General features: G+C 39.3%; 1 protein-coding gene across 1 annotated transcript in view; it reads left to right on the top strand.

Moving 5' to 3' along the window:
- The window catches only part of LRRIQ1 (leucine rich repeats and IQ motif containing 1), a 323,521-nt gene that overhangs the window by 55,024 nt on the left and 241,966 nt on the right, over positions 1 to 26,531 (top strand). The window contains exons 5-9 of the mRNA XM_063927664.1: positions 2,634 to 2,860; positions 3,958 to 4,032; positions 8,744 to 9,892; positions 18,892 to 19,044; positions 24,740 to 24,890. Coding sequence (XP_063783734.1) covers positions 2,634 to 2,860; positions 3,958 to 4,032; positions 8,744 to 9,892; positions 18,892 to 19,044; positions 24,740 to 24,890 — 1,755 coding nt within the window. The remainder of the gene's footprint in view (positions 1 to 2,633; positions 2,861 to 3,957; positions 4,033 to 8,743; positions 9,893 to 18,891; positions 19,045 to 24,739; positions 24,891 to 26,531) is intronic.

The raw sequence follows: 26,531 nt of genomic DNA, 5'->3' as shown, positions 1-26,531 counted from the left end.
GGGACATGTCAGGTAGGAGTGTTTTGTGGACCAATTACAAGGGAGAGGCTGTCCCAGTGACGCGTCATATAGAGTCACCAGTACCCAGGGCAGTGAGAAGTGACCAAGCCCACTAGTCAGGTGAAATGCGTTTTCTCACTGCACCAGCAGCAGGAAGCACACAGCGCCCTCCGGACACACCACAAGCTGCAACCCCTCTACCCCAGCTCACCGCTAGCCGCCACAACAAGAAATTGCATCCGGCCCCAACCTCACACTGACAGCAGTAACTGGTTTCTAAACCCACTTTACTTCCCATTAACCATATATTATCACTCTTTGTCTGCTAACTCTATAACCAGTAAAGCTTTGAAAGAAAACTGAATCCCACAGTGTAAACTTACATTTAGAAGCTTTACATTGTGATAGAATTTTGTTGCGTTGGTAGAAATAATAATTTGTGTCTGCAACCTTTTTGACTCAGTCTCTATATTACAAACCCGAACTATACAGTACTTATTCACCCATGAAGTAACTTTGACTAGACATTAGTGTGATCCTGCTCTGGTATGGAATCACTCAGTTTCATAAATGATAATGATCTGTTTGGCAGATTGAAATAGGACATATGCTGCCTCTGTATTTACTACCTACCTGTTAACTAGCAGACAGTGCCAATGTGGCAGTATTACCACTGTGAATACACTATTAATGAAAATTTGACTTAAGCACATGTGGATTTGATGCAATTTCATAACTGTCTCTAGCAACAATTTTGCAATGGAAGGCTGATCTACGAAGGGTCGCCTTATTGCTAATATCTCACCCACCACTTACATATCTGTGAACTCTCATCAGTGATTCGGGAGGAGGAGCATTCCAATTTACTACCAAACTACACTTAAATTGCCCAATCTCGTCCGATCTTGGAAGTATAAAGTGTTGGGCCAGGCAAGTATCTGGAGGGGGACCCCCAGAGAATACCCGGTGTAGTAAGTTCTTAATAAATCCAGTCTAACGCTGAAAGCAGATTCACATCTACTCTTGCTTCCTGCCTTTTCCAGCCTTATCACAGTAGACTCTTTGCCTCTAATTATTTTTGGTACATATAATACACCCACTGACAGACACAATGAACGGCTAAACCAGAATAATAATGAAATTTGTTCCCAGTAATTATAGTACCAATCTGAGTGCGGGTTTGAATTTCACTGTTGTTATAATCCAATATAGGATATTGTCCAGTTTACCATTTTCAGGACTACAATATTGTTCCTGCTGCATATAAGGCATCTTAGCCTAGAAAATTATTACAATTTGGTATATTAAATTGTCGATATAATATCACATATCTTGTTGCTTATTGCTCTCCTTGTACACACTGAAGTGTACACACTATAGGGGGAACCATATTTTAACTGAAACTGTAATAAAAGTTTAGTTTTAAAAACACAAATAACTTCTACACAATATATAATTTACGAAGTAAGGAGTGCACCAGACAAGGATCTTTTCTTTCTATTGTTATTATATAGGTCTCCCTGATACAAATGGAATAGAACCAACACCGGATCTGAGGCAATTGGGGTGTTTAAAACTTTAGAGATTAGAGCAGATATTAAGGTCCACAGATTGGACAGAGCTGGAAGCATCCCAAAAATATGTAATAGGGAGTCTACTGTGCCACAATGAAGCCAGCAGAGGTTCAACTGAGATGGCCATATCTTATGGAGTAAGTCCTGTGTCAAGTATAGACAGTGCAATAGTTTATAGAAGTGTTCCGAGTGAGAGATACATTCGGATAATTGGAAACACGTCCCAAATATTTTATGTCAGTCATCTTCAGTAATTGACCTAGATAAATAATTTTCCCATTTCAGTAGGGAGGGTCATTTTAAAAATTCAGGTGGGTTTATCAACAGGGTATACCACCATGTGATTCCTCCCTTGCTATCTGATCACTTCATTTAATCATAAAGGTACTGTATTTGATAGTTGTGATACCACATGTGGAGACTGAGTAATACTAAATAACCAATGCCTTAGTTGCAAGTACTTGAAAAATCCCTGGAAGAGAAGGTATTTTATGATTGAATCTGGGTCGCTACATTTTTCTTTTAATTACTAACTTGTACTTGCTCTCCAATAACTTTGACTAAATACTGTACAGTGTTTTTCTTAGTACTTCCCTTCTAGCTTTTGGTCATTTATTTCGTAGCAGGTATATGGCACAAAGCTTATCACTGGATGTAATTGTATCTTACTCAGACAAAATAAATAGCTGTATCATAGACCTGGGTAAGAACAACAACTCTGTCTGATGATGTACGTACAGTATGTGACTTAAGGGCACAGATAGAAAAAAGGCAATGTACTTAGTAAACATTGCATCAGGGCATGTATAAATTAGTCTTTTCAAAGAAATTGAAACCACTTTTAAGTTTGCTAAAAACAACTTTGGTCAGCATTTATGTGTTTTACTGCCATATCGTGCAAGTTGATTTTCCATATTGTGCTAGTTGATTTTCAGTCTGTATTGATAATATATTAGAATGTGTTGCCGTTAAGATGTTAGCCTTGTTTGGTCATTTGCTACAAATTGCCATTCTGAAAAGTGTCTTACACAGAGAGTGAATTGTGTTTTATTGCATAAGGCAGTGACAAGGATATAAGCTTTTGCTATATTGAGGTGGAGAAAAGCTGTAGACAGAAACTGCAACAGTGGGAAAAGGAACATCGGAGACATAATGAAATGGAAAGAGCTTCACTCAGTACTCAGAGAGCAATTCTAGAGAAAGAGATCAAAGAACAAGATGAAAAGCAAGAAGATTGGAGAAAGACGTTTGAGAAAGAACACTTAGTGCTGAATACTCTACAAAAAGTAAGGCAGAATATTAATACTGACTTTTGATAAAACTCTGGTTATGAGTGAGGTTTTTTCTCACTTTTTAATAACCGTGCAAAGAATCTAGTTTCTCTGTATATTTTCAGTTATGATTACAGATATACCTCCCAACATTTGGGAATGTTTAGCAAGGGACCTTCCACAGCTGCTGGGCTGCCCCCAGTCTCTCTCACGGTGTTTGGATGTGCGGCGTCCATTCATCACAGAGCAGCGGAGAGAGAGGTGGGGAAAATTCAATTCCAGGTTAAGGCTGCGAACTGCCATTGCTGCAGCGTTTATATACTGGTAACGGCAGCTCATCTCGCACCCTTTACCCGGCCGGCCAGATGCCTGATTCACACAAAAGTGTTCGCTTCCACACAAAGAGGTCCTGTTGGCTGTGGATGAATGAACCCACATTGCCTAATCAAGCAGCTAGAACACTGTGTGCATTCAATTGCATGCATAGCTTGATTGGTTATTGTGCAATCTGTTGATACACTTTACTATCCATGCCAACAGGGGCGTGCTAGAGGCAGTGGTGGCTCCAGATGTGAGTCTGAAATTCAAATAGGGAAGTCACACCAACAACTCCCCCAAACGCTACCAAACATAGCTGTCTGGGCCTCACTGGCAGTTGGTGTGGCTCCCCTGTGCTGCAGCTCCACATCAGGAGCTGCCATTGGCTAGAGAGCTTTCCCTACATGTACGGCTGCTAATTAAAAAAAGCTGTTGTTCAAAAGAGACCACTATATAAAAGTGAAATGGCCTTTAACTGACTGTCAGCTTTGTCACCAGATTGTATTTATATAAAGTGGAACATTGCAGATTGCATGAATGCCCAATTTTCTTAAATACAGTAAGCTGACTGTAACCGGGTTGAAGTAAAACCCATAGTTTACCACTTCTGCAAGACTGATAGTATAGTAATCACATTATTTATTTATTTCTTTTAGTGAAATGGGTATATCCATAAATATAATATTAGCTAACACGTAAATTATTTGTAGCTGTAAGCAAATCTATGGCCATTTTGAATTATTTAAAGTTATTCAGGAATGTAAATTTAGCATTTTATTAAATTTGTTTTGAAGGAGAAACAGGAGAAACTTGAATCAGAATTAAAGAAAAACAGTGAGTCATGGGAAGAAGAGCTAAAAAATCATCAGGTAAATCATATTGACTGCAGATCAAACCAATACGTCACCATTACTATAGATAAACAAAATATTAGTATACACATACTATGTAAATATTCAATAAAAATAGTTATAGGTCCCAATAATTTGAAAACATGTACATGCCAATACCCTTTAAAAATGAAAACCATAAGATGAGGTCCACAATTCAGTAAGTTAATAATGTTTGTAGTTAGTTGTCACAGGGATCATTAATGTATTTATAACATGAAGGTCCCAGGTGACATAATGGAGAAAATTATCAGAGGTTTAATCCAGAGTCTGAGATAAGACCATCTGCTGCAGTATATAACATATTTTTTGTGAGGCCTTCCAGGTTTTACATGCAGGTCTACATTTCGGTCTCCTCAAAAAATTTTGCATGCTAAATTGTAAATTTTGCATTCAGTGCAAGTCAGTCTATCCCACTCTATTTCTATACATATATACTATGATGTATAGTATATTTCTGTTAATGTTAAAATATATTTTTATCAGTCCAATAATGATTTTAACCTTAAATTATTACTGACATGAGATGTAACGTAAATAAAAATATTGTAGCTCACGTTCCCTGTTATTTATTATCTCTCATTCCCACATTCCATGTCACTCTCTCCCTCCCCTGTGCCCTCACAACCCATGTAATTCATCCTCTTCCACGTAATGTTGACAAATGCTAAATGTAGACAGATAAAGGGGTATATGCAATTAGCGGCGGATCGCGGCAATTTTTCGGCCGTTTTTCAATTCGACACAATTCGACAGTCTAATTTCGGCAAGTGGGTGCCGAAATTGACCATATTCAATAAAAAACGGATTCGACAGTCCCGCTGACGAAAAACGGCCGATTTGACGGATTTTGTTCTGATTTTTTAAAAACGGGTAAAAACGGGAAAAAACACGGGAAAAAATGGCATGGGGGCGCCCCTCCAAAGCATAACCAGCCTCGGGCTTTTCGAGCAGGTCCTGGTTCTAAAAATCCGGGGGGAAAATGGACAGGGGATCCCCCGTATTTTTAAAACCAGCACCGGGCTCTGCGCCTGGTGCTGGTGCAAAAAATACGGGGGACAAAAAGAGTAGGGGTCCCCCGTATTTTGTACACCAGCATCGGGCTCCACTAGCTGGACAGATAATGCCACAGCCGGGGGTCACTTTTATACAGCGCCCTGCGGCCGTGGCATTAAATATCCAACTAGTCACCCCTGGCCGGGGTACCCTGGGGGAGTGGGGACCCCTTCAATCAAGGGGTCCCCCCCCCCGGCCACCCAAGGGCCAGGGGTGAAGCCCGAGGCTGTCCCCCCCCATCCAAGGGCTGCGGATGGGGGGCTGATAGCCTTGAGAAAATGACAAGAATATTGTTTTTTTCCTGTAGTACTACAAGTCCCAGCAAGCCTCCCCCGCAAGCTGGTACTTGGAGAACCACAAGTACCAGCATGCAGGAGAAAAACGGGCCCGCTGGTACCTGTAGTACTACTGGAAAAAAAAATACCCAAATAAAAACAGGAGACACACACCTTGAGAGTAAAACTTTATTGCACACCTGCCGACACACACATACTTACCTATGTTGACCCGCTGACTGCCACGTCTCCTGATCCGACGATCCGGGGTACCTGTGAATAAAATTATACTCACCTCAATCCAGTGTCCAGATATAAATCCTCGTACTTGGCAAAACAAATAAACGAACACCCGGACCAGCGGACTGAAAGGGGTCCCATGTTTACACATGGGACCCCTTTCCACGAATGCCGGGACCCCACATGACTGCTGTCACAGAAGGTCCCTTCAGCCAATCAGGAAGTGCTACTTCGTTGCACTCACCTGATTGGCTGTATGCGCGTGTGACCTCAGACAGCGCATCGCAAAGCCTCTCCATTACTTTCAATGGTGGGAACTTTGCCGTCAGTGGTGGGGTTACCCGCGGTCAGCCGCTGACCGCGGGTGACCTCACCGCTGACGCAAAGTTCCCACCATTGAGTATAATGGAGAGGCTTTGCGATGCGCTGTCTGACAACTCAGACGTGTAGCCAATCAGCAGAGTGCCAGGACGTTGCGCTCGCTGATTGGCTTAAGAGACCTTTCTGTGACAGCAGTCATGGGGGGGGGGGGGTCTCTGCATTCGGGGAAAGGGGTTCCATGTGTAAACATGGGACCCCTTTCAGTCCGCTGGTCCGGGTGTTCGTTTATTTGTTTTGCCAAGTACGAGGATTTATATCTGGACACTGGATTGAGGTGAGTATAATTTTATTCACAGGTACCCTGGATCGTCGGATCAGGAGACGTGGCAGTCGGCGGGTCAACATAGGTAAGCATGTGTGTGTGTCGGCAGGTGTGCAATAAAGTTTTACTCTCAAGGTGTGTGTCTCCTGTTTTTATTTGGGTATTTTTTCCCAGTAGTACTACAGGTACCAGCGGGCCCATTTTTCTCCCGCATGCTGGTACTTGTGGTTCTCCAAGTACCAGCTTGCGGGGGAGGCTTGCTGGGTCTTGTAGTACTACAGGAAAAAACAATATTCTTGTCATTTTCTCAAGGCTATCAGCCCCCCATCCGCAGCCCTTGGATGGGGGGGACAGCCTCGGGCTTCACCCCTGGCCCTTGGGTGACTGGGAGGGGACCCCTTGATTGAAGGGGTCCCCACTCCCCCAGGGTAACCCGGCCAGGGGTGACTAGTTGGATATTTAATGCCACGGCCGCAGGGCGCTGTATAAAAGTGACCCCCGGCTGTGGCATTATCTGTCCAGCTAGTGGAGCCCGATGCTGGTGTACAAAATATGGGGGACCCCTACTCTTTTTGTCCCCCGTATTTTTTGCACCAGCACCAGGCGCAGAGCCCGGTGCTGGTTTTAAAAATACGGGGGATCCCCTGTCCATTTCCCCCCCGGATTTTTAGAACCAGGACCGGCTCGAAGAGCCCGAGGCTGGTTATGCTTTGGAGGGGGTACCCCACGCCATTTTTTTTCGGGATTTTACCATTCCATTAAAAAAATAAAAAATAAAAAATAAAAATTTTTAAAAATATATAAATAATACTTGTGCCTCCCAAAAAGACAAACCAAGTACTTAATCCCTTCTAATATAAATTGATATGCTATTACCAATAAAAAAAACACCCAAAAAAACATGTTTTAAATTTTTTTTATTAGATTCACCCACCAAAGTGTGGCGGATTGAAAATGACGAATTTACTGTCTAAAAGCACTGTTGTCGAATTTCCAAACTTCAATTGAATATACTTTTGTCGAATTGCCGCATTTGTACCATTGCAGAAAAGTCGAATTTGACAAATGTCGAATTTCAAAAAGTCGAATTTTGAAAGTCCGTTTTTTTGACGGAAAGTACTGAATTGCATTGTCGATTTTTTTTTTTTGGGCGAAAAAGTCCAGTTTTTCGACAATTTCGGGAATTCGACCGCAATTGCATATATCCCAAAATGTTGACATGTTTAATATGTCGACTGGTACATAATGTCAGTGTCCAATTTTTAGCCTCACTTTAACCCCCTAACCCTAAACTGTAACCCTCAAATTTCTATTGGTGACATTTTGAATGTCTCCACATTTCTTATATGCTGAGATTTTAAATTTGTTGACATTTTGGATGTAGACATTTTTACCATATTGAGATTATAACAGTCAACATTATGGTGTTGATGTTTTGACTGTCGACATTAATTGTCAACACAATGACTACATACTGTACCTTCCCTTGCTGTAAAATTAATTCTCTCATCTCTCACATACCCTATAGTTGAGTATCTGCCACCCATCCACTGTAATTAACCACTTAATGAGATCTGGCATGGTCAGATCTCATGTAACTGTGCCGCCCCACTGCGTCCCCCAGTTTTTGACAAGGAGATCCAATCTGCAGATGGGCATAATATAATATTTAAATATTTAAAAGAATATTTTTTAAACTATATTAAATAAAAAAAATTTCAAAAAACAATGTTATGAATGATTTTGAAGGGAAAAATCATCAGTTGAGTGGTTAATTCCCCACCCTAACTTCCCTTCCTCATAATGAAGGCACACTTCCTTCTCTAACTCCATCTTTCCTCTCTATCTTGCAATTCATATTCTCATGCTCATATACTGTGAAGTGCAATCTCTCGAAATACAACGCTTTTAATTAATTATCTCCCCTGTAATATATACCATCATATTAACTGTAATTGTCCTGCCTATGAGAAATGACTGTTATTTCGAGCCTTGGTTTACCAATGTACAATACATTTTAGGAGTCAATCCTATTAGGTGCGAGGGGGATGAGTTGCTAGTGTAGACTGCCCTGTGGGGCTGCACACAAAAATAAGCAAGTCCTGAGAACCGTAAGTGCATTTTATAGCTGCACTTTCTTGCTTCACGAAGTGACTCACAGCTAGTAGGATCAACCCCTTACAGTTTTATCAAACAATGGAGAGCATCCTTTATTTTCAATAGCTTTAGAACTTGGTGCGGTTGTTTTAAAATGAAATAATCTAACTTCCTCCTCCATCACATAGGTTTATAAGTTTTTCTTGTTTATGGTAAATGGAGCATGTATACATACTTAGGTAGAGTACTGTGATGCTTTTGTTTATAGTATTTGTTCTTCTACAGTATATATACGTATCACTGCCTGGTTTGCTTAATCTTTTTTCATGCTTTGTGCTTGGGAGTATGAATTTTATTTCTTGCTATTATATTTTCTTAGAATCTCATTAACAAAATGGAGACAGATTTGATTAAAGAGAGAAACACCTTTGAGGAACAGATGGCTACAGCCAAAAAACATTTGGAGGAATTGCAGTGTAAATCAGCTGTTAAAATCCAGGCAGCATTCAGAGGACACCAAATATTGAAAAAGTATTCACCAATATTAAAGCAGAAAAGAGAGGATAGGAAAAGTAAGGAAGAACTAAAGCAAAAAATGGATATTGAAAGAAAAAAATTGGAAGACAAAATAAAGTTTAAACTTGAGGAGAAAACCCGAAGGGAGGAAGAGAAAAAACGTAATGAAGAAATAGTCAGAAAAAGAATGGAAGAATCCAAAAGACAAGAATATCTAGAACAGCAAATGCGGCAGAGAGAATATGAGAAGAAGAAAAATGAAGAGAAACTGAGATTGGAGAAAGCAAAAATTGTAAAAGAGGAATCAAGAAATAAAATAGAAATTGATATCACAAATACTTCCAAGACCAAAAGCCCAGCTGAAGTTATTGCACAAAAGGTTGAACATGATCATCTCCCTCTAAAAATAGCTAAGAAAGAACAAAAGGAATTAGGGAAATCTGAGATGCAACAACAAGAAATAAAAGACAAAAGGAAAGAATCCAATGACAATTATTTAGCATGCGCTGATCATTCTTCATCGGTACAGAATTTAGAGCTAAATGAAACACAGAAGAATTTAGTAAATGAAAATAAATCTATTATTTTAGGTGAGCAATCACTAAAGGAGATTGTGGATACTGGAGAGCACATTCCAAATACCCAGTCTGTTTTAAGCTATATAGAAGAACATGGCATGCAGTCCTTGTCACAGCCTGAACCCGAGCCTCAACTGTGCTCAATCAGTGAAATTGAACATGCTAACCCAAATGTAGAGGAGATTTCTGCAAACACACAAAATGAAACTCCCATTGTATCCATGACAAGATCTCTTTTCTTGCTGGATCACATTGAGGAAAAGAGACTAGCATGGATGAAATCCTTCAAGCCGTGGGCTAGAGTTTTAAGGGATAGCAACAAAAAGAATGTGGTTAGACAGACAAGACAAAGGAGAAGATCTTCAGCAAAGAAATTACCTCCGTTAAAGGAGAGCCTCATCTTTCAAAACAATCCTTGGCATGACATGCAACAGGTATTGGTGTTTTTTTCTACATTGTGCAGAAAGCTGGCATATTGTGCTGATAGTTGTTGTGGAGCTGCCAACTGTATCTTCTAAAACAGATTTAAAAGACCACATAGAGTGTCACTATTATTTATTTATTTATTTATTAAGTTTCTTATATAGCACAGCAAATTCCGTTTCACTTTACAATTGGAAATAACAACGATATAACAAAACTGGGTAATAACAAACAGTCATAGAGGTGGGAAGGCCCTGCTTGCAAGCTTCCAATCTATAGGGAAATAAGCATGGATACACAATGATAGGTGCTATCTATTGCATAGTTGTCCGCCAGATTGCAAAGGTTCTTGGTAGTCTGTATGATCTGGTCACACAGCAATGATGAACCGGGGTTAGGAGGAAGGGAAACTTAAGAATAAGAAGACATGTGAGGATATGTGTGGACTGTGCAGAGTGGATGCAATTTGATAGGAAAGTTTCTGAAAGTTATGTGGGCAGTTCTGGAATTTGATATGCTTGCCTGAAGAGTTGAGTTTTCAGGGAACACTTGAAGGTTTGGAGACTAGAGGAGAGTCTTATTGTGCGTGGTAGGGCATTCCACAGAGTGGGTGCAGCCCGAAGAAAGTCCTGCAATCGTGAGCGAGTAATGTGTGTGGATGAGAGACGCAGATCTTGTGAAGAGCGAAGATGTTGGGTTGGGAGATATTTTGAGATAAGCGAAGTGATGTACGTTGGTGTAGTTTGGTTAATCGCCTTGTGTGTGAGTAAAAATATTTTACATTGAATACGGTAGAATACAGGTAACCAATGGAGGGACTGACAGAGTGGATCTGCAGACGATGAACATCTAGCAAGGAAGATTAACCTCGCAGCTGCATTCAGAATGGATTGCAGTGGTGAGAGTCTCGTTTTGGGAAGACCAGTTAGGAGACTGTTGCAATAATCAATGCAGGAGATAATGAGCATGGATTAGAGTTTTAGCAGTGTCTTGTGTAAGGTATGGTTGTATTTTGGATATGTTTTTTTAGATGCATGTAACATGATTTTGAGACAGATTGAATGTGGGGAGCAAAGGACAGATCAGAGTCAAGGATGACATCTAGGCAGCGAGCTTGTGGGGTAGGGTTGATTGTCGAGTTTTCAACACTGATAGAGATATCAGGTTGGTACCTACTATTGGCTGGTGGAAATATAATGAACTCTGTTTTTGAAATAGTAAGTTTGAGGTGGCGAGATGTCATCCAAGATGAAATGGCAGAAAGGCATTCAGTGACACGGCCCAGTACAGATAGAGACAAAACCAGGGGAGGATAGGTAGATCTGAGTATCATCTGTGAACATAGGATATTGAAATCCAAAAGAGCTGATTAGTTTACCAAGAGATGAGGTATAGATAGAGAAAAGCAGAAGACCTAACACTGAGCCTTGCGGTACTCCAACTGAAAGAGGTAGCGAAGAGGAGATAGATTCAGACACCATCATTGTTTATTAACTCTATATGTAGCTTTGCACAATATATCACAGACAGTATTTGCTTTTCAGATTATGATCCTAATGTAGAGTAGGACGTTAACGTACGTGCACATAGACTTACACAATTCATCAACTTTCAGCCACCTGCACTTGGAGAGACAGGATGGGGAGGACCGAATGCATTTAAGGCATTTTTATGCAAATATGACTCATGCAAACATGCAGTAATTTGCATATACTCCTGTTAGGTGGTGTATATTTTGTATTGGGCTGACGGTGATATCTTGTCTAAACCAGGTGCATGCACTGCTGATACAGAGGTGCATGCATCTCAACATGTCTACAGTTCTGCATTTGTAAAAAAAATATGCTATTTTTCCATGGTTTTTTTTTTATTTAGTGTACTTTTCTTCCATTTTTCCAACATCTCTTTAAGCCCCTTTGTACATGATTGAACATCACAGTGCTGAGAAAAAGCAATCATGTTTTTCATTTTTTTCTTTTTTATGATAGCCTTGAACAACCTCATGATGAATTCATAAATGTGACATTTGCTGGGGGGTAGATACTTGAATGTAGTACTTTAATATTATTTGCTCTTCAAAAACTTTGATTATATAGTTTGTGGTGTGTTACTTTATATAGCCTAAAAACTTTAAAGTGGAGCTAAACCTACATTTAATATTTAACATTGGTGCAGAAACACAATTTACAATATAAATGCAATCACTAGACTTTGATGTTGGCTAAGGTTATAGTCTCTCTCGGAGTCATCAAGTAAAGCACTTGCCAAGAGTGGCAATGATCCAAGCCCATAATATATCTTAAAGCGCTTGAAACCACTATACTGGCAACTTTACAGACCACACTCTGCTTTCTGTTTGTATTTACAGATACCTTTGTTACATTAATGCCCACACAAACAAATCGAGTTATTAGGTGTATTATATTTGTTATTCAACAATGTACATGTGTTAATATACAGATAATACTTAGTTGGTCCCAGAGTGAAATAATGTAGTAGGACTTTGTATTTCAGGAGACTAGTAGGTATATAAAACGCTCATACTGCTTTAGACTGTTCAAAGCGTATCCTTAAAACATATTACCTGTTTATAACACTGCGGAACACAAGTCGGGGCAGTCTCCGATATTATTCCGTCATGGTTTTCTTTCATTGCATGACACATATGTATTTCGTTATTACTTTTCACATAGCTTTCCACTCATTCTGGCCACAGTTCCAAAATGTAACTGTAACCTTGTTGTATTTATTACATATTGTATTTGGGTAGATGAAATGGTAAATGTTTACTGATTTAGTCTGAAAATAATTAGAAAATGTAATGTCCAGAACATGTTTTTATACTTTGTTCTACGAGGTAGAAAGCACAGGAAATTGAAAGTTTTGTGGTTTTGCAGCAAGTAATATCCTAAGTGCATATAATTTAGCAACATAATGTATTAAAAACACACATGGAGACACATTGTAAAAGTACCAATTGGCACTTTTGCTCTTGTTCAGATGAATCTGCAAAATTGTTTCCAGTTCCTTGCACTGTGCCCTTACTGTGATATGAATGTTGCAGCAGTGAAATGAAAATGAGTTTTTTGCCCAAGAAATACACACACGCATAGCATTGCCCTGGGTGTGATTACATCAGTGTAGAAGTGTGGCAGATAGCTGTAAACAAGATCTATCACCAGACTAGGAGTGCATTTAAAGTGTGCCTGTCATAAACACAGTGAAGACTGATATTTGGAAGATACTGTAAACCATGGGAAAATGCAGCATATCATTATTACAGCTAGCAATATTTATGAAGCAAGAGACATGTGTGTTTTGTGCCTTAGTGTTGTAACTGCTAGTCCCTAATGAATTATTGGGATACTCTTTTCTGACTATTGATTCAGGCCACACACTTTCTGCATTCTATGGCAATGTATGTGACAACACATGGACAGTAAAAAGCCTTGTTTAATAGCACATGGCAAATAGCGCATTACAGCCTGAAGCAACCTAACAACTATGATGAATGTGGTGCAAGACTAATAAAACAGTTGTTTATGTTATATTATGTCTCAGCTGTTTGCAGCATATGCAGTTAAATACATTGTTCTAGTCACAAAAGAACATTAATATGGATTTGAGACAAACACATTTCTTTAGATATTTAGTTGTCTTTATAAAAACAATTTGTCTTTTTTTCGGCTGTTGTTTTTCATTATAACATTTTCCACCACATATAAGTCTCAACTATTGCATTATCAAATAAGACCCAATTTCATGTGTAGGAAAACAGACCCAGCTTCAGTAATAAAAGAAATGATTCCAATATGTCATGATGTGTGTGGTTCTTTTTCTTCACTCACAGACAATGATCATAGCTGGGAGATCTTTAAACAAGCTGACCCGGATAGTCTTTATTGCACAATGCTTAAACCAGCAACATCATACTGATTTTTAGAGAGAAATTCATATTTTTTAATTTGTAATGTGCTTAATAATGCTTGATAATAGTTCTAAATAAAAACGTGTAGGTGGTTTTTGACTAAGAAATCTAAAACAGCTGGAGCCTCTAATGTAAATCACAGAACCACTGGCCCTAGCAGCGGAGAGTCATTGAGAAACACTGGCTATCTGATTGTAAGAGCTTGTCCGTAAGTTCCAGAGATCTGAGTATCAGACAGGGTTCACATTATACACATGTCCTTTCCAGAATTGTGATATACAGATTATAGTGTTATGCTTTGTATGCAAGCAGTGCTTTCATTTTACAGATGAGAAATCACAACAAATATTGGATTTTAGAGAACACACACAAATCAATTACTGTAAATAAACCTAATTTACATGTCATTCACTGTCACATTACTGCTCTAATTGACCAGTGATATATTGTAACATAATTAGATATAGTTGTATATACTAGTTTTAATTTGAACGTTAAAGTTAAAGCATGAGTCCACCTTTCTTCTTTGTTAGAAGGGCCAAATATTCTATTTCGCACATCTGTCTGTTGCCATTGATTATATATATATATTGTGTCAGGGACAGCATGGTTCCACTTGAGGTTAATGTGGAATGAAAGGCTTTTGCAGGATGGGAACTGCAGCAACAGGTCTGATGGAATCCAGTACGGGTTTTAGCTGAGTCTGTGGTAAGCCACAGCTGGGCTAATGACTTCACCGTGTTTGCTGTCTTTAAAAAATGGGTTTTGTTCAGTAGATCATGGCTCCTGATGCCAGCAATTGGCCAGGCAATAGATGGGAGTCTGGGGTTATGTTAGGGACCATTTGGAATATGCACTGTTTGTGATTACCAGAATTTGAAATGTTATTCTGCTGTTTTAGGAACTGCCTGTAAAACTTGACCTGCAAAACCTGCATGTGAAGCTGTATCTTACCTGAAGTGGAAATAAAGTGTGTTGGCTTATACTCGGTCTATGCGATTCCTGTCACAATACTTTTAATTATAGAGCATAGCTAGTAGCCATTTCGGGAAGCCTTGAACTTCAGTGAGCTCATAGTTGCCCACTTTCCTAGAATCACTTCCTTAGTAAAGTAGGCGATTTGGGTGCTGGATGATGCAATTTGCTGTACATTACATCATCATGGCTTGCCCACATTCCTCCTTCACTGCTCATCTGCATATTATTAAAAAACCAACAAATAGGTAATTTGTAATCTTGGCCCCACTGCTGCATCAGCAAATGTCCTCCTTTCTAACCATATATGGTAGTGTATTTCCTCCTCTCTGAGACAAAATAACCATCTATGGTAGTACATATCCTCCTCTCTGAGACAGAATAACCATATATGGTAGTGCATGTCCTCATCTATGTATTGCACAGGAGGATTCAGTAAGGGATTCCTATGGTCGGGATCACGGCGGTCATAATTTATTCCCCTTCAGGGGGTGGCATGGAGCAACTTTGAGTGGGGATTTAGGGCCCCGGTCAGGATTCCCCTGGCTGTCGGGATTCCACTGTTGGTCTCCTGACCGCCAGGATCCCGACAGCTAGGAAACTAACTGCTTCCAGTACAGGGCCATCTAGTGCATTGGCTATCCTGACAATAAAGTGCAGCTGACGCCATCTGTCTGTTTGGAGAACTCATCACAAAATTCCAAATGTGTTCATTCAGCTATATAAAAGCAGATCCGTAACAGGACTGCATCGCACCCTGTGCTGACCACACCCCCTGACTGATGATGTCATGATATCAGGCTGTGGGGGCAGGGTCACTGGCACCAATAAGTGCAGCTCTGCCCAGAGAATCCTCAGTATGCTCCCAGGTAGTCTGCACAGACTGCAGGGCCGTCTTAACAGCAATGTAGGACCCTGGGCAAAGCAATGCACTGGGGCCCCTAACCATCCTCCAGCTGTAGGTGATGGTGTTATCAGTGGTACATTTGATGTCCCGCAGGCGGTAGGGGGTGTTCTATCTTCCCCTCAGCATGTAGGACCTGGAGCAGTAAATTCTGCTAATTACTCCTTTATTGCACAGATGGTGGTTGATGGGGCAGCAGGGACAACACTAAACTGTAGAAGGGGGCATTGGGCTGAATGAAGGGGCCCCAGTACATGACTTTCAGGGTGGTAGGTGGTGTTTAATATGCAGGAGAGTGGTGGATAGTGAAGTGGGCTTAATATTCACCATTTTCTGGTGGGAGGGCAGTTTGCTTGACTGCAGATATCTCCAGTTCCTGGATATAGATTTCTTAGCTTTCAATTGCATAACAAACTAGAGAGTCCCACCTTTCAGGTGGTACTGAAGCTAGAGCAATCCACCAACAAAAATATAAAACTGCATACCAGACGAGTAGAGCTGGAACAGGGACCAGCTGCTGGAAGGCTGATATCTCTGGTTCTGGGCATAGTAAAGATAAACTGCCCATGTTGGCCAAAAGGGAAGAGTCCCAGCTTTTGGATTATACCCTCAGACAAATTCTAAGTCAGACAGAACCCAAGATATCTGGCTGGGAAGAGCAATTAACCTGCTCTGATGAGGACCACTGCTTTGAAGTCGGATATCTACCATTCCCCAGGGTTGATTTTCCAATATCTGGTACTCCTGGAAAAAGGGGACCCTCAGCTATCAGCCTAGGGTCCTTATAATGCCCATTGAGCTCATACTAAAAACTGCCCTGCCTGTAGTGTCAGTAGCAGCGATGCTGCAGAGATGCTGGCTCCATGGTGCCATTCTAGGCATCCTGCTAGGTTAATACCGGGACCCACTGTCAGCGATGGTGCCCTGTGCTCTGTGTGGCAGCACCACTCACACACCCCAAGGCCCTATGTAAGCGACATCATAAAGGAGCAACGCCTGATGCTGCTTGTATAACTGCATAACAATAATAATAAGCAGGACTGTCCCGCTGAATGCGGTACATTTGGGGGATATGATATTATATAATGTGCTTGTGGTATTAGCAAAATGTTCTTATTTATATGTATACTTAAAGAATAAAAGATATGTTTGATAAGATTAATGAAATACATAAAAACCGTCTGTGTGTGACTTATCTAAAAAGTAATAGCTATTTACACATGAGTCAGCTTGCAACTGTTAATAAAATAAAAATACACTGTTGTAGAAATACTGTAATAAGTATTTGTGCACGCAAGAAGAAACCTTCATACTGTACAGTATATAACCACAGTCCTGTTTACAGGGATTCGACTAAGCAAGGGCACAGAAACGTAGTATCACAATGAAAAGATTTTGCATGTATTGGTTAGTGCAAATAAGCTGAAACTATTCATGTAAAATTACTACCTAAATATAAGATTTAAAAAAATATAGTCTAAATATAACAAATAATTTTGAAAGATTTAAAAAGCAAAAGAAACTGAAAAAGAGGTAGAAAGGTAAAATAGATCCCAGTGTTAGTCATTTCTTGCCACCATCTCAGTCTCTATAATAAATCCATTCTATGTCATATACTGTATAGAAGATTGATGGGGCGTATCTAGAGAGGAGGAGGCGCGTGTGCAGTCTCCGTCTGGGCCTCCTCCTCTCTAGCCAGCAGCGCTATAGCTATGGGCACTAGGGTCCCTAGCGATGTCCCAGAGCCTAGAGCGCATGTGCAGATCTCCGGGAAAATGGTGCAGCGACCATTTTCTAAGTGATTTTCCTACTGTGCATGCGTGAAACACGGGGGAAAATGACACTGCACCATTTTCTCAGGGATTTCTGCTGCTGTTGCGCCACGAGGGTAAGTATTAAAAATAATGGGTGCAGGGTGTGCGGTGTGGACCCCCTGGGCACCCGTGTGCTCCGCACACGCTGCATCCATTGTAAATATGCCTGTGAGGTTGACTTGGTAATTTGCTATGTTACAGCTTCTTGTCATGGTTCATGATGGAACCAATATATAATTTTAATAAAATCTGTCAACATAGTATTCAGTAATTAAATGTATTCAAATCCTTTCTATGATGCTGCTACATAATTGTATTCAGAGTGCAGGTAGATGTTCCATCCTTTGCAGCAAAATGCTTTATAGCTGTATTCTGTCAGCATAGGATCATGGTGTAATGGTTAGCATTACTGCCTCACAACACTGAGGTCCTGGGTTTGGTTTCCACCACAACCCTACCTGTGTGGAGTTTGAATAGTCTCTCCGTAACTTGAACGTGTTTCCTCCGGGTTCTCCGGTTTCCTCCCACAATCCAAAAATACACTGGTAAGTTAATTGGCTCCAGATAAAAATTAACTCTAGTGTGTAAGTGTGTGCGTGTACATGGGCAGACTAGATTACTCCAGTGCCGTGGTGTCTCTGGTAAAGGGACACATATTTCTTTCCTGTCAGATTCTGATGCAACACAACTGAAATTATGCTTTTTACCAGCAATAGAGCCACACTAAATCAGTAAATTGGAGCGTTACTGTGCAAGTTAATCCAATGTATAAATTCAGATAGAGAATAATAAATGTAAGGGTCCTAATGTTCTTAACACTGTTGGCATAACGATTAATGCTACTGTTCCAAATGTCTCTAATTTGTCTGACCATACCTTTAATAATTAGAAATATTTCATATTTGTTACAAATAGATAAATACATGTCAGACATGTTTATTGGGGTTGGGTATGCGTGACCGCCACTGGGGATCCCGGCGGTCAGCATACCGACCGCAGGATCCCAGTGGCGGAATGCCGGCGGGGAACGATCTGCGCTCGCCACAGGTTCTATTCCCACTACGAGTGTCGTGGACACCCACGAGTTGGAATAGTCCCTGCTAGTCGGCATTTAAAGGAGTGCGGGATGTAGCCGCCGGTAATGTGATGTATCTACATACCGCTTATTACTGGATATTTTTCTTGCTTTATACAGTGTATATAAGATTTTATTTAATTTTCTTCCTTAATGTTACATTTTAATTTTAAGTGGTGAAGTGGTTTCATTTCTTCTATTTGGAATATAGTCTAATTATGAATTAATAATTAGTAATCATGAATGTTTATAATGTAGATTGTAATGTATTGTAAATATGTTCACAAAATACCTAAACTTTGTTTTATTGCTAGGTTACAACACTGACTCTTAGTGACTTGTCTGGATGCAGTCTTTCTACATTGTCACAATGTGTAAATCTGAAATATCTGTCTCTGACACGCTGTAGATTAACCGCACTTGATGGTTTAAGTAGCTGCAAAGAACTACAATACATAGATGTGCAGGTACTGTCATTGTTTTCCTTACAATGTATTGTCTTTCTCTTGTCTAAGAAAAATGTACAAATACTTAATGTGTGTTATCTTTTTCTTATGTATCTACCTACTGTGCTATCAGATTGTTTGAAAATGTTTCTGCTTCCGGTTCTTTTCTATTGTAATATCATTATTTAGCATTACAGCTTTGATTAACAAAGTCTTCATCTAATTTGACACTGAATCAATCACTCACAGGTATCAGATCACCACCTCCAGCCAGTGTGGGAACAATAAACCTTTCAATAATGTAAAACAATGTTGGGCATCTAAAGGAGGATCACATGACTCTCTGCACTAAACTAATATCCCCTCTTTGGTACATTACTACTGATTCTAAAATCACAGAGTAAGCAGGGTCACAATGGGATATTTCAAGCCCCAATATTGGTGGGACATGGTCTCACCATGTGTAGCTGCATGGCCTCACTACATTGGAAATTTCTGGCCACCTCCATATTTATTGCACAGATAAAGAGGACATGATTGCACCATGTTAGGCCTGTGGCTACACAACATCTGTTACACTGTTGTTAAATCACAGATGGCGCTTTTACTTGACACAGTTGTACACACTACCAGTTGACCATGCCAGTCTTTCTCCATAATGTTTTCACCTCTGGAGAGTAGTTCGTTAATGTGGTGACATCACCTCTTCTGTTTGCTGGCAATTGTATTTTATTGGTAGTGCAGTTGTTGAGTGCATGGCTGTTACTCAGGCCCGGGCCCCAACCACCCCACCCATACCCCCTCTCCACTTCCTGACAGTTAAACAATGCAGTCACCCGGTATATATAGCAGGATAGTATGTGATTAGACCAATCATGCACAGATATGGAAATATGCCATCAATTCTACACCATTTCAGTTTTGCAATGTGTTCATTTAAGATGGAAATAACCAATACTTTGTGTGATTTTTATCTGGTACATATTTCTTTTCCAGGACAGATAAGGTTAAGGCTATCTTTTCATTTTTTTGGAAGAAAATACTCCTGTAAATGATAATAGTGTAGGCCACCGAGCATTTCCATGGCCATATATGGATGCTATTACACAAGTCACAGATCTTCAAGGTCACTTTTGATAAACCTGTATTATTTCAAATAGTTCTTAATTTAGAATACACAACGTTTCCTGATAAACTCTAAAGCATAATGGAGTTATAGAATCCAGAAATAAAAGTCTGATTGTGTGTGTGTGTGTGTGTGTGTGTGTGTGATTGTATACAAATGGGGACCCCCCAGAGCAGACTTAAGGACAAAATGCAGAAAACTGTATATAATTAAAAGACAAAGATTTTTATTAAATCTACTTCTGGTTGTGTATAAAATTATACGATATAAATTCTGCTAAAAATAATTCTAAAATATGATGTTCACAATTAATTATTATACAAGGTATAGTAGAATAAGTGGATGTGGATGTGGCCTATTATCGGTTACACAGACAAAAGACATACTACATATAACACAAATAGAATAGTAAAAAAATAATAAAAAAATATATGAAGCAGTGTCCGTTGCCATATAATTGATCCCAATGAGCACCTCACTGTAACAGTTGGCAATGAATAAAAACGGTCACTTTGACCTGTCACCAGGAAGGGGGTCTATGTCGATCTTAGTGATTTGATATATTTACAATAAAGGGACAACATTGAAACATTTAACAGTAAACAGTGTGTTAAATTGTGACCACTCAGCCTAAGCCCTGGAGAGGGATTCCCCTGCAAGGGAGCAAGCAAGAGCTACCTATCATTTAATTGCACACTGTGATCACCTCGCATACGGCACGGGGGGGGGGGGGGGGGTGTATATTGATTGCAGCCCGCATTCTGAAGGACTATTGCGGCTCAGTTTCAGCTCACACCAGGTGTATGCACAGACTACCTTACAATTACAGGAACCTGCATTGTACAATTCAGTGAAGTTCAATCTAATAGGCAGAGTGAGTAAGCCGTGAAAGCGCACCCTCTTCCTGGTGACAGGTCAAAGTGACCGTTTTTATTCATTGCCAACTGTTACAGTGAGGTGCTCGTTGGGATCAATTATTTGACAACGGACATTGCTTCATATATTTTTTCATTATTTTTTTTCTATTCTATTTGTGTTACATGTAGTATGTCTTTTGTCTGTGTAACCGATAATAGGCCACATCCACATCCACTTATTCTACTATACCTTGTATAATAATTAATTGTGAACATCATATTTTAGAATTATTTTTAGCAGAATTTATATCCAATTGTATAATTTTATACACAACCAGAAGTAGATTTAATACAAATCTTTGTCTTTTGAATATATACAGTTTTCTGCACTTTGTCCTTAAGTCTGCGCTGGGGGTCCCCATTTTTATACAGCTCTTTTATCCAAGTAGAGTTAGGTGGTGACTCCACTCCCTCTAGCAGCATCTGAGGATAGGCTTTAGCTTGTCTTTGCTATAGCGCAGTACCACCACCCCTTTCCATATGTGTGTGTGTGTGTGATTGTCAGCTGCCATATTGTGGTGCTGTTTATAAGCCACTCCTCAGGGTATGGTCACCATAAATATGCCGTCACTGGTCACCGACAAGTTAATTAGTAAAGTAAGTACTTAGCATTTGTTTATGTTACATTCTCGTAATGTGACTTACTGTAATGTAATGCACCTACTTTGAGGCCCTTGAAATGTATCATATTGTCCATTATTTGTATAATTACAAGGCCTTGATGACAATCCCCTGTAAGACACACCAAGCATACTCTATTATGTGTTGTAATCAAGATACATTTCTTCTGGAGTCTATGAGAAATGTCCAGGATTGTAATACTCCCTTCCAATTTGCTGGAACATATGCACATTTTTGTATCATCCTTTTTTAATAGACCAGGTAAAAAAAAGTTTATTACTTTTTTCCACTACTGATCTGTAAGGCAAACACATAGCACCAGATTCAGAGCTGCAAATAGAGTGCATTCCTGAGTCTTCCACATTTATGCAAAAACGCCAACCACGTCCGTTCACTAATGAAAGAACTGTCATCACTATCAGAGCTGACTTGCATGAGCCTTAAGCTACGAACAGACAAATATCTGCCTATGCACAACTCTGACTATCCCACAGCACACTTATCCTACGTGCTAGTGCACTTTTGTTGACCAGGTACACCCACTAAGGCACAAATGGAAATGCAGCTGAGATTTATATGAATAAAAAAAAAGAAAAAGAAATTTAATTAGAAAATTAATTATGAAAAGAAAATGATTTATATTTACTAGCATTCACTTATGTAGTACCATTACTGTTTAGCACATTACCATGATACCACATTAATATAAAAATGTTACACTATGACACCAAAAGAAATTCTCCCATTTGGGTGGAGAACCGACTCTTAATACAACTGTGACTGAGATGTGTCATAGCGGAGATTAAGTAGTTAAATAGTTCACACTAATGCCATCTACAGTCAAAATATTGACTGTCTAATGTCGACAGTAGACAGCTGATGCAGTAGTAATGTTATTTAAAGCATTTTAGCCATGTTGGCATTACAAATTTAATTTAAATTTAAATATGCCACATGGTTAAAATGCTAAAAACAACATCAATGTCGCATCAGCATTTCATTGACTTTATGCTGCTGACATGTTGATTGTTAAACAGCAGCAGTGTTGACCAAGCCATAGCGAAGAGCAAGAGATAACCGTACCAAAAGGAAATGGATCCACCTTTAGTAAGTCTGGACCCCAGATGAGGGGGTGAGGAACAAAGGGCATGAGGCGCAGCTTGTACATACTCAGGAACCAGTGCCTGTCTGTGGCAGGTGACATTGATCACTTAACACATCAAAGAAAAGAAGCTAAAGAGAGCCATATAACTTTTAATTGTGTCACAGATGCATGTCTATTAAACATACTATATACTATATTTCATGGATGTGCGGTGAGGTAAATGGCTCAGGGGGCACTGGCTAGTACCAGCGCCAGATTTACACACAATATATGAGCCCAAGGGTTCATGTGAGCATTATACAAATGGGCAGCAGTATATACTGCTGGAAATTGGTTGAGTTTCGATCACATACATGGGCATAAGGCACTGCCTCTATATCGTTTTGACTATAGTTATTTGAATAATGAAAAGAAGAGATTTCTAATATATTCTTTGTATGTTTCATATACTTTATATAGTCAAACCTCTGGCATATCTTTTAGTATGACAGGAAAGGCTCTGCCTCACCCCACCACACGTCAAGCTCCACTAGGACTGATGTGTATGGCCAAATATTCTCTGTAAAGCGCTGTTGAATATGTATGCGCTATTTAAATAACTGGTAACAAATAAATAAAACACACATACATATACTAAGCACAATATGGCTTAAAAGCATTTTTTGACAGAGATTTGTGCAGACCCCAATGTTTTGGGTCTAATTCATCATCGTGTTTTGGTTCAGATTCATTTTTTTTTGGTTAAAAAATAGATCATTTAAAATCAAGAAAAACAGCTAAAGTCATGTAATTCTGCATTCCAAAGCCTTAAATTTAGATGTAAAATCCGAATTGTGAACTACGGGAAAATCAGAACCGGGACTTGGCCCAGATCAGATCTCCTCGGGAGATCCGTAACGGGTTTTGGTTCGGTTCGAATCCACAAAATTTGTGTGGATTCGGATTTCTGGAGAACCGAACAGTACATCTCTAGTTTTTGACATATGACACATACATTACAAATCCGAATATGTACAGTACATAGCTAAGATCTGGTTTCTCAGCAATGCTGGTCAATTTTTGTTTAGTTACAATCTGACTGATTTATTGTTTGTATCCATCTATAGAGGGTTATATACTCCAAGACGTTCATGTAGATACTGAGAGATAACATTGTGAGAGAAAGTATGAACCAATCCGCTCCTGTCATTTTTCTAACACAGCCTGTCAAATATAAGGCAGAAGCTGATTGCCTGGTACTTTATCTCTCACAATTTTATCTGTCTCTGAGCTTTGATAACCCCCCCCCCCCCCCCCTCAAGGCTCTATCTATTATCATTTGCAGCCAGCACCTGAAAATAAAGATTCCTTATCGCCACAATTAGTTTCAATATTGAATCTTTATTGTCCCAGATGTACCATTGGCAAGTCACTGGTACATCCGCACATGTGCAAGCTGGAACCACTGGGGGGGACACCACCTTCTATTTCGCCTGGTATGAACTTACGCCCCTGGCTGTAACCTGTACCCAGTTTTTTATGTAAACAAGTTAAATATGGTAGAACGCAGCTGTAGTATACATATTGGCTATCTAGTCACAAACCAGTGAGTTATTATATTGGACTGACAATTACAGAATTATATCAGCATTCATTGGTCATTGTAAATGTCTGTCTCGATTAAACTGTCCTAACTTCCAAGTGAGACCATACACATTACCTTGATGCTATTTTGATTGCTTTTAGTTGTATGTACTGTATGATTGATTGTACATTTTCAGTAGAATATGATAGACATTTAGTGAAAGCAGTGTATTTGTATTAGATTTAGAAAGCATATCTGATCAGGCCCTGCTTTTTTGTACACATTACAGAACGATTAACGCTGCTAATTGCACATTATCTAGAAAAATCAAATTTGCACCTTTTCTAATTACAATTAATTGTTTCCATATTTTCTTCATACAGGAAAACTGCATTAATGTAATTAATTGTGAAGATTTGGAGAATCTAACTGTACTGTTATTGAGCAAGAACCAAATTACTGCAATTCATGGACTGGACAATTGCACAAACCTTATGAATCTGGAATTATCATTTAACTTAATAACCAGAATTGGTAAGCATGTCATTTGCAGCTATGTTTTGTACAGTATGTATTTGTATTTCATAAATGGTTAAAGAATATTTGAATGTACAGTAGAAAGTAATTGTTCTTAAGGCTCATTAGAAAGAGGTGAAAAGAGGTGCAAATGTTCCATTATTATTTGTTGTATTTATAATTGGAATGGTTGATATAATTTTCTTTAAGATTTTATAGCCTTTGCCCCTTTTAGTAATCAGACATATTCCTGGCTAATGGCCATTGTTCATAGTTATTGTGGTATAAGATCATGCTTTTTTTTTCAGATGTATATATTATCCAACGCTCTTATTTTAATTTAAATATTTGTTTTCCCTATTTTCTTTTTGGCTATCTCATAAATACACTAGCTTCATTGTTAAACCGTATAAATTATTACTTTCATTTAACATGCTGTGTTTATCGATTAATTTGGAATCTACAATCTTTGTGTACAGGGACATTTAAATGCCTGCATTCTTCATGGTCTATTCTGCTCTATAGTAAAGTGCATATTTAGAGCATGGATATTGAGAACATTATTTAGAACAATGATCATTCATTCCTAAGAGAAGTACTCATGGTATTCATATTTAATGCTGTATGTACCATTAAAAAAGTACACAAGTATTTGCCTTAGGGGGGATTCAATTAGTCCTGATAATTTACTGGGAGTGTAAGAGGGTGGTAGCCTCAAGCTTTAATGCCGGGGGCTATTCAGTAGGAGGTAGCCCCTCTTTCTCACGCTTGGTAAATTAACTGTTAATGGGCATTAACCCATAGAATACAGGATATGTTTCTGGACCTATGTGCGAAAACAGGCTATTTATCGGGGTCAGGCTCAAAATTGAATAGACCTGCTACTTCAATTAGCCTGCGGTAAATTATCTTAGCTAATTAACTTCCCACATGGCCTATCCCCCCAGGATCATGAGAATTAAAGCTGATTAGACTGGATGGAACCATAGGTGCATAAAAGATACCATATACTGTATACCCAAACCTTGGGCTATTTAGGGGGATAAACAACAAAATTTCTAGAGCATTGGTTCTCATCCTTGGTTCTCGGGACCAAACAGTTTACATTTTCTAGGTCACCTAGCAGGTGCACAAGTACAGATGTGTCTTCTTACATCTAGCCTCAATACACCATGCACCGCGAGATGCCTGGCATGAGTGAGCCAACAGTTCTCATGCAACTCTGCTAACGTCAGGCTGTTTTGTTTTTTTTTGTTGCAGAAAATGAGTCTTATTCACATTGCTATGTGAATAAGACTCACGTGCAAAGTATATGCATGCAAAATGATACGTTACAGTGATTTCCAGGAAAACACTGTAATGTAGCATTTCATATGAAGATAGAGCTGCAGTAGCACACAGAATATAGGCATGCCGCATATCATTTTAATCAGCAGAGTCTGCTTGTGGGTCTTATTCACATATGGGGACAAATGCACAAATAGAGGACACATCTGTACATTCATCATTTCTCACTGGCACATTTTAAAGGATCAACATGTGGAGATAATTATTTAAACTAAAGAAGAAAGAAAAGACTCTTTTTGGGCGCACTCTTTGATAATCAGAAAAATAACTGGAGTATGTGTCAATTAATAAAAATTATTAAAAAATTAGACA

Source organism: Pseudophryne corroboree, chromosome 6 (assembly GCF_028390025.1).
Source record: "Pseudophryne corroboree isolate aPseCor3 chromosome 6, aPseCor3.hap2, whole genome shotgun sequence".
In the NCBI taxonomy this organism is placed as follows: domain Eukaryota; kingdom Metazoa; phylum Chordata; class Amphibia; order Anura; family Myobatrachidae; genus Pseudophryne; species Pseudophryne corroboree.
The sequence above is the reverse complement of the archived record's forward strand: the minus strand, read 5'-3'. Positions and strand labels throughout refer to the sequence as shown.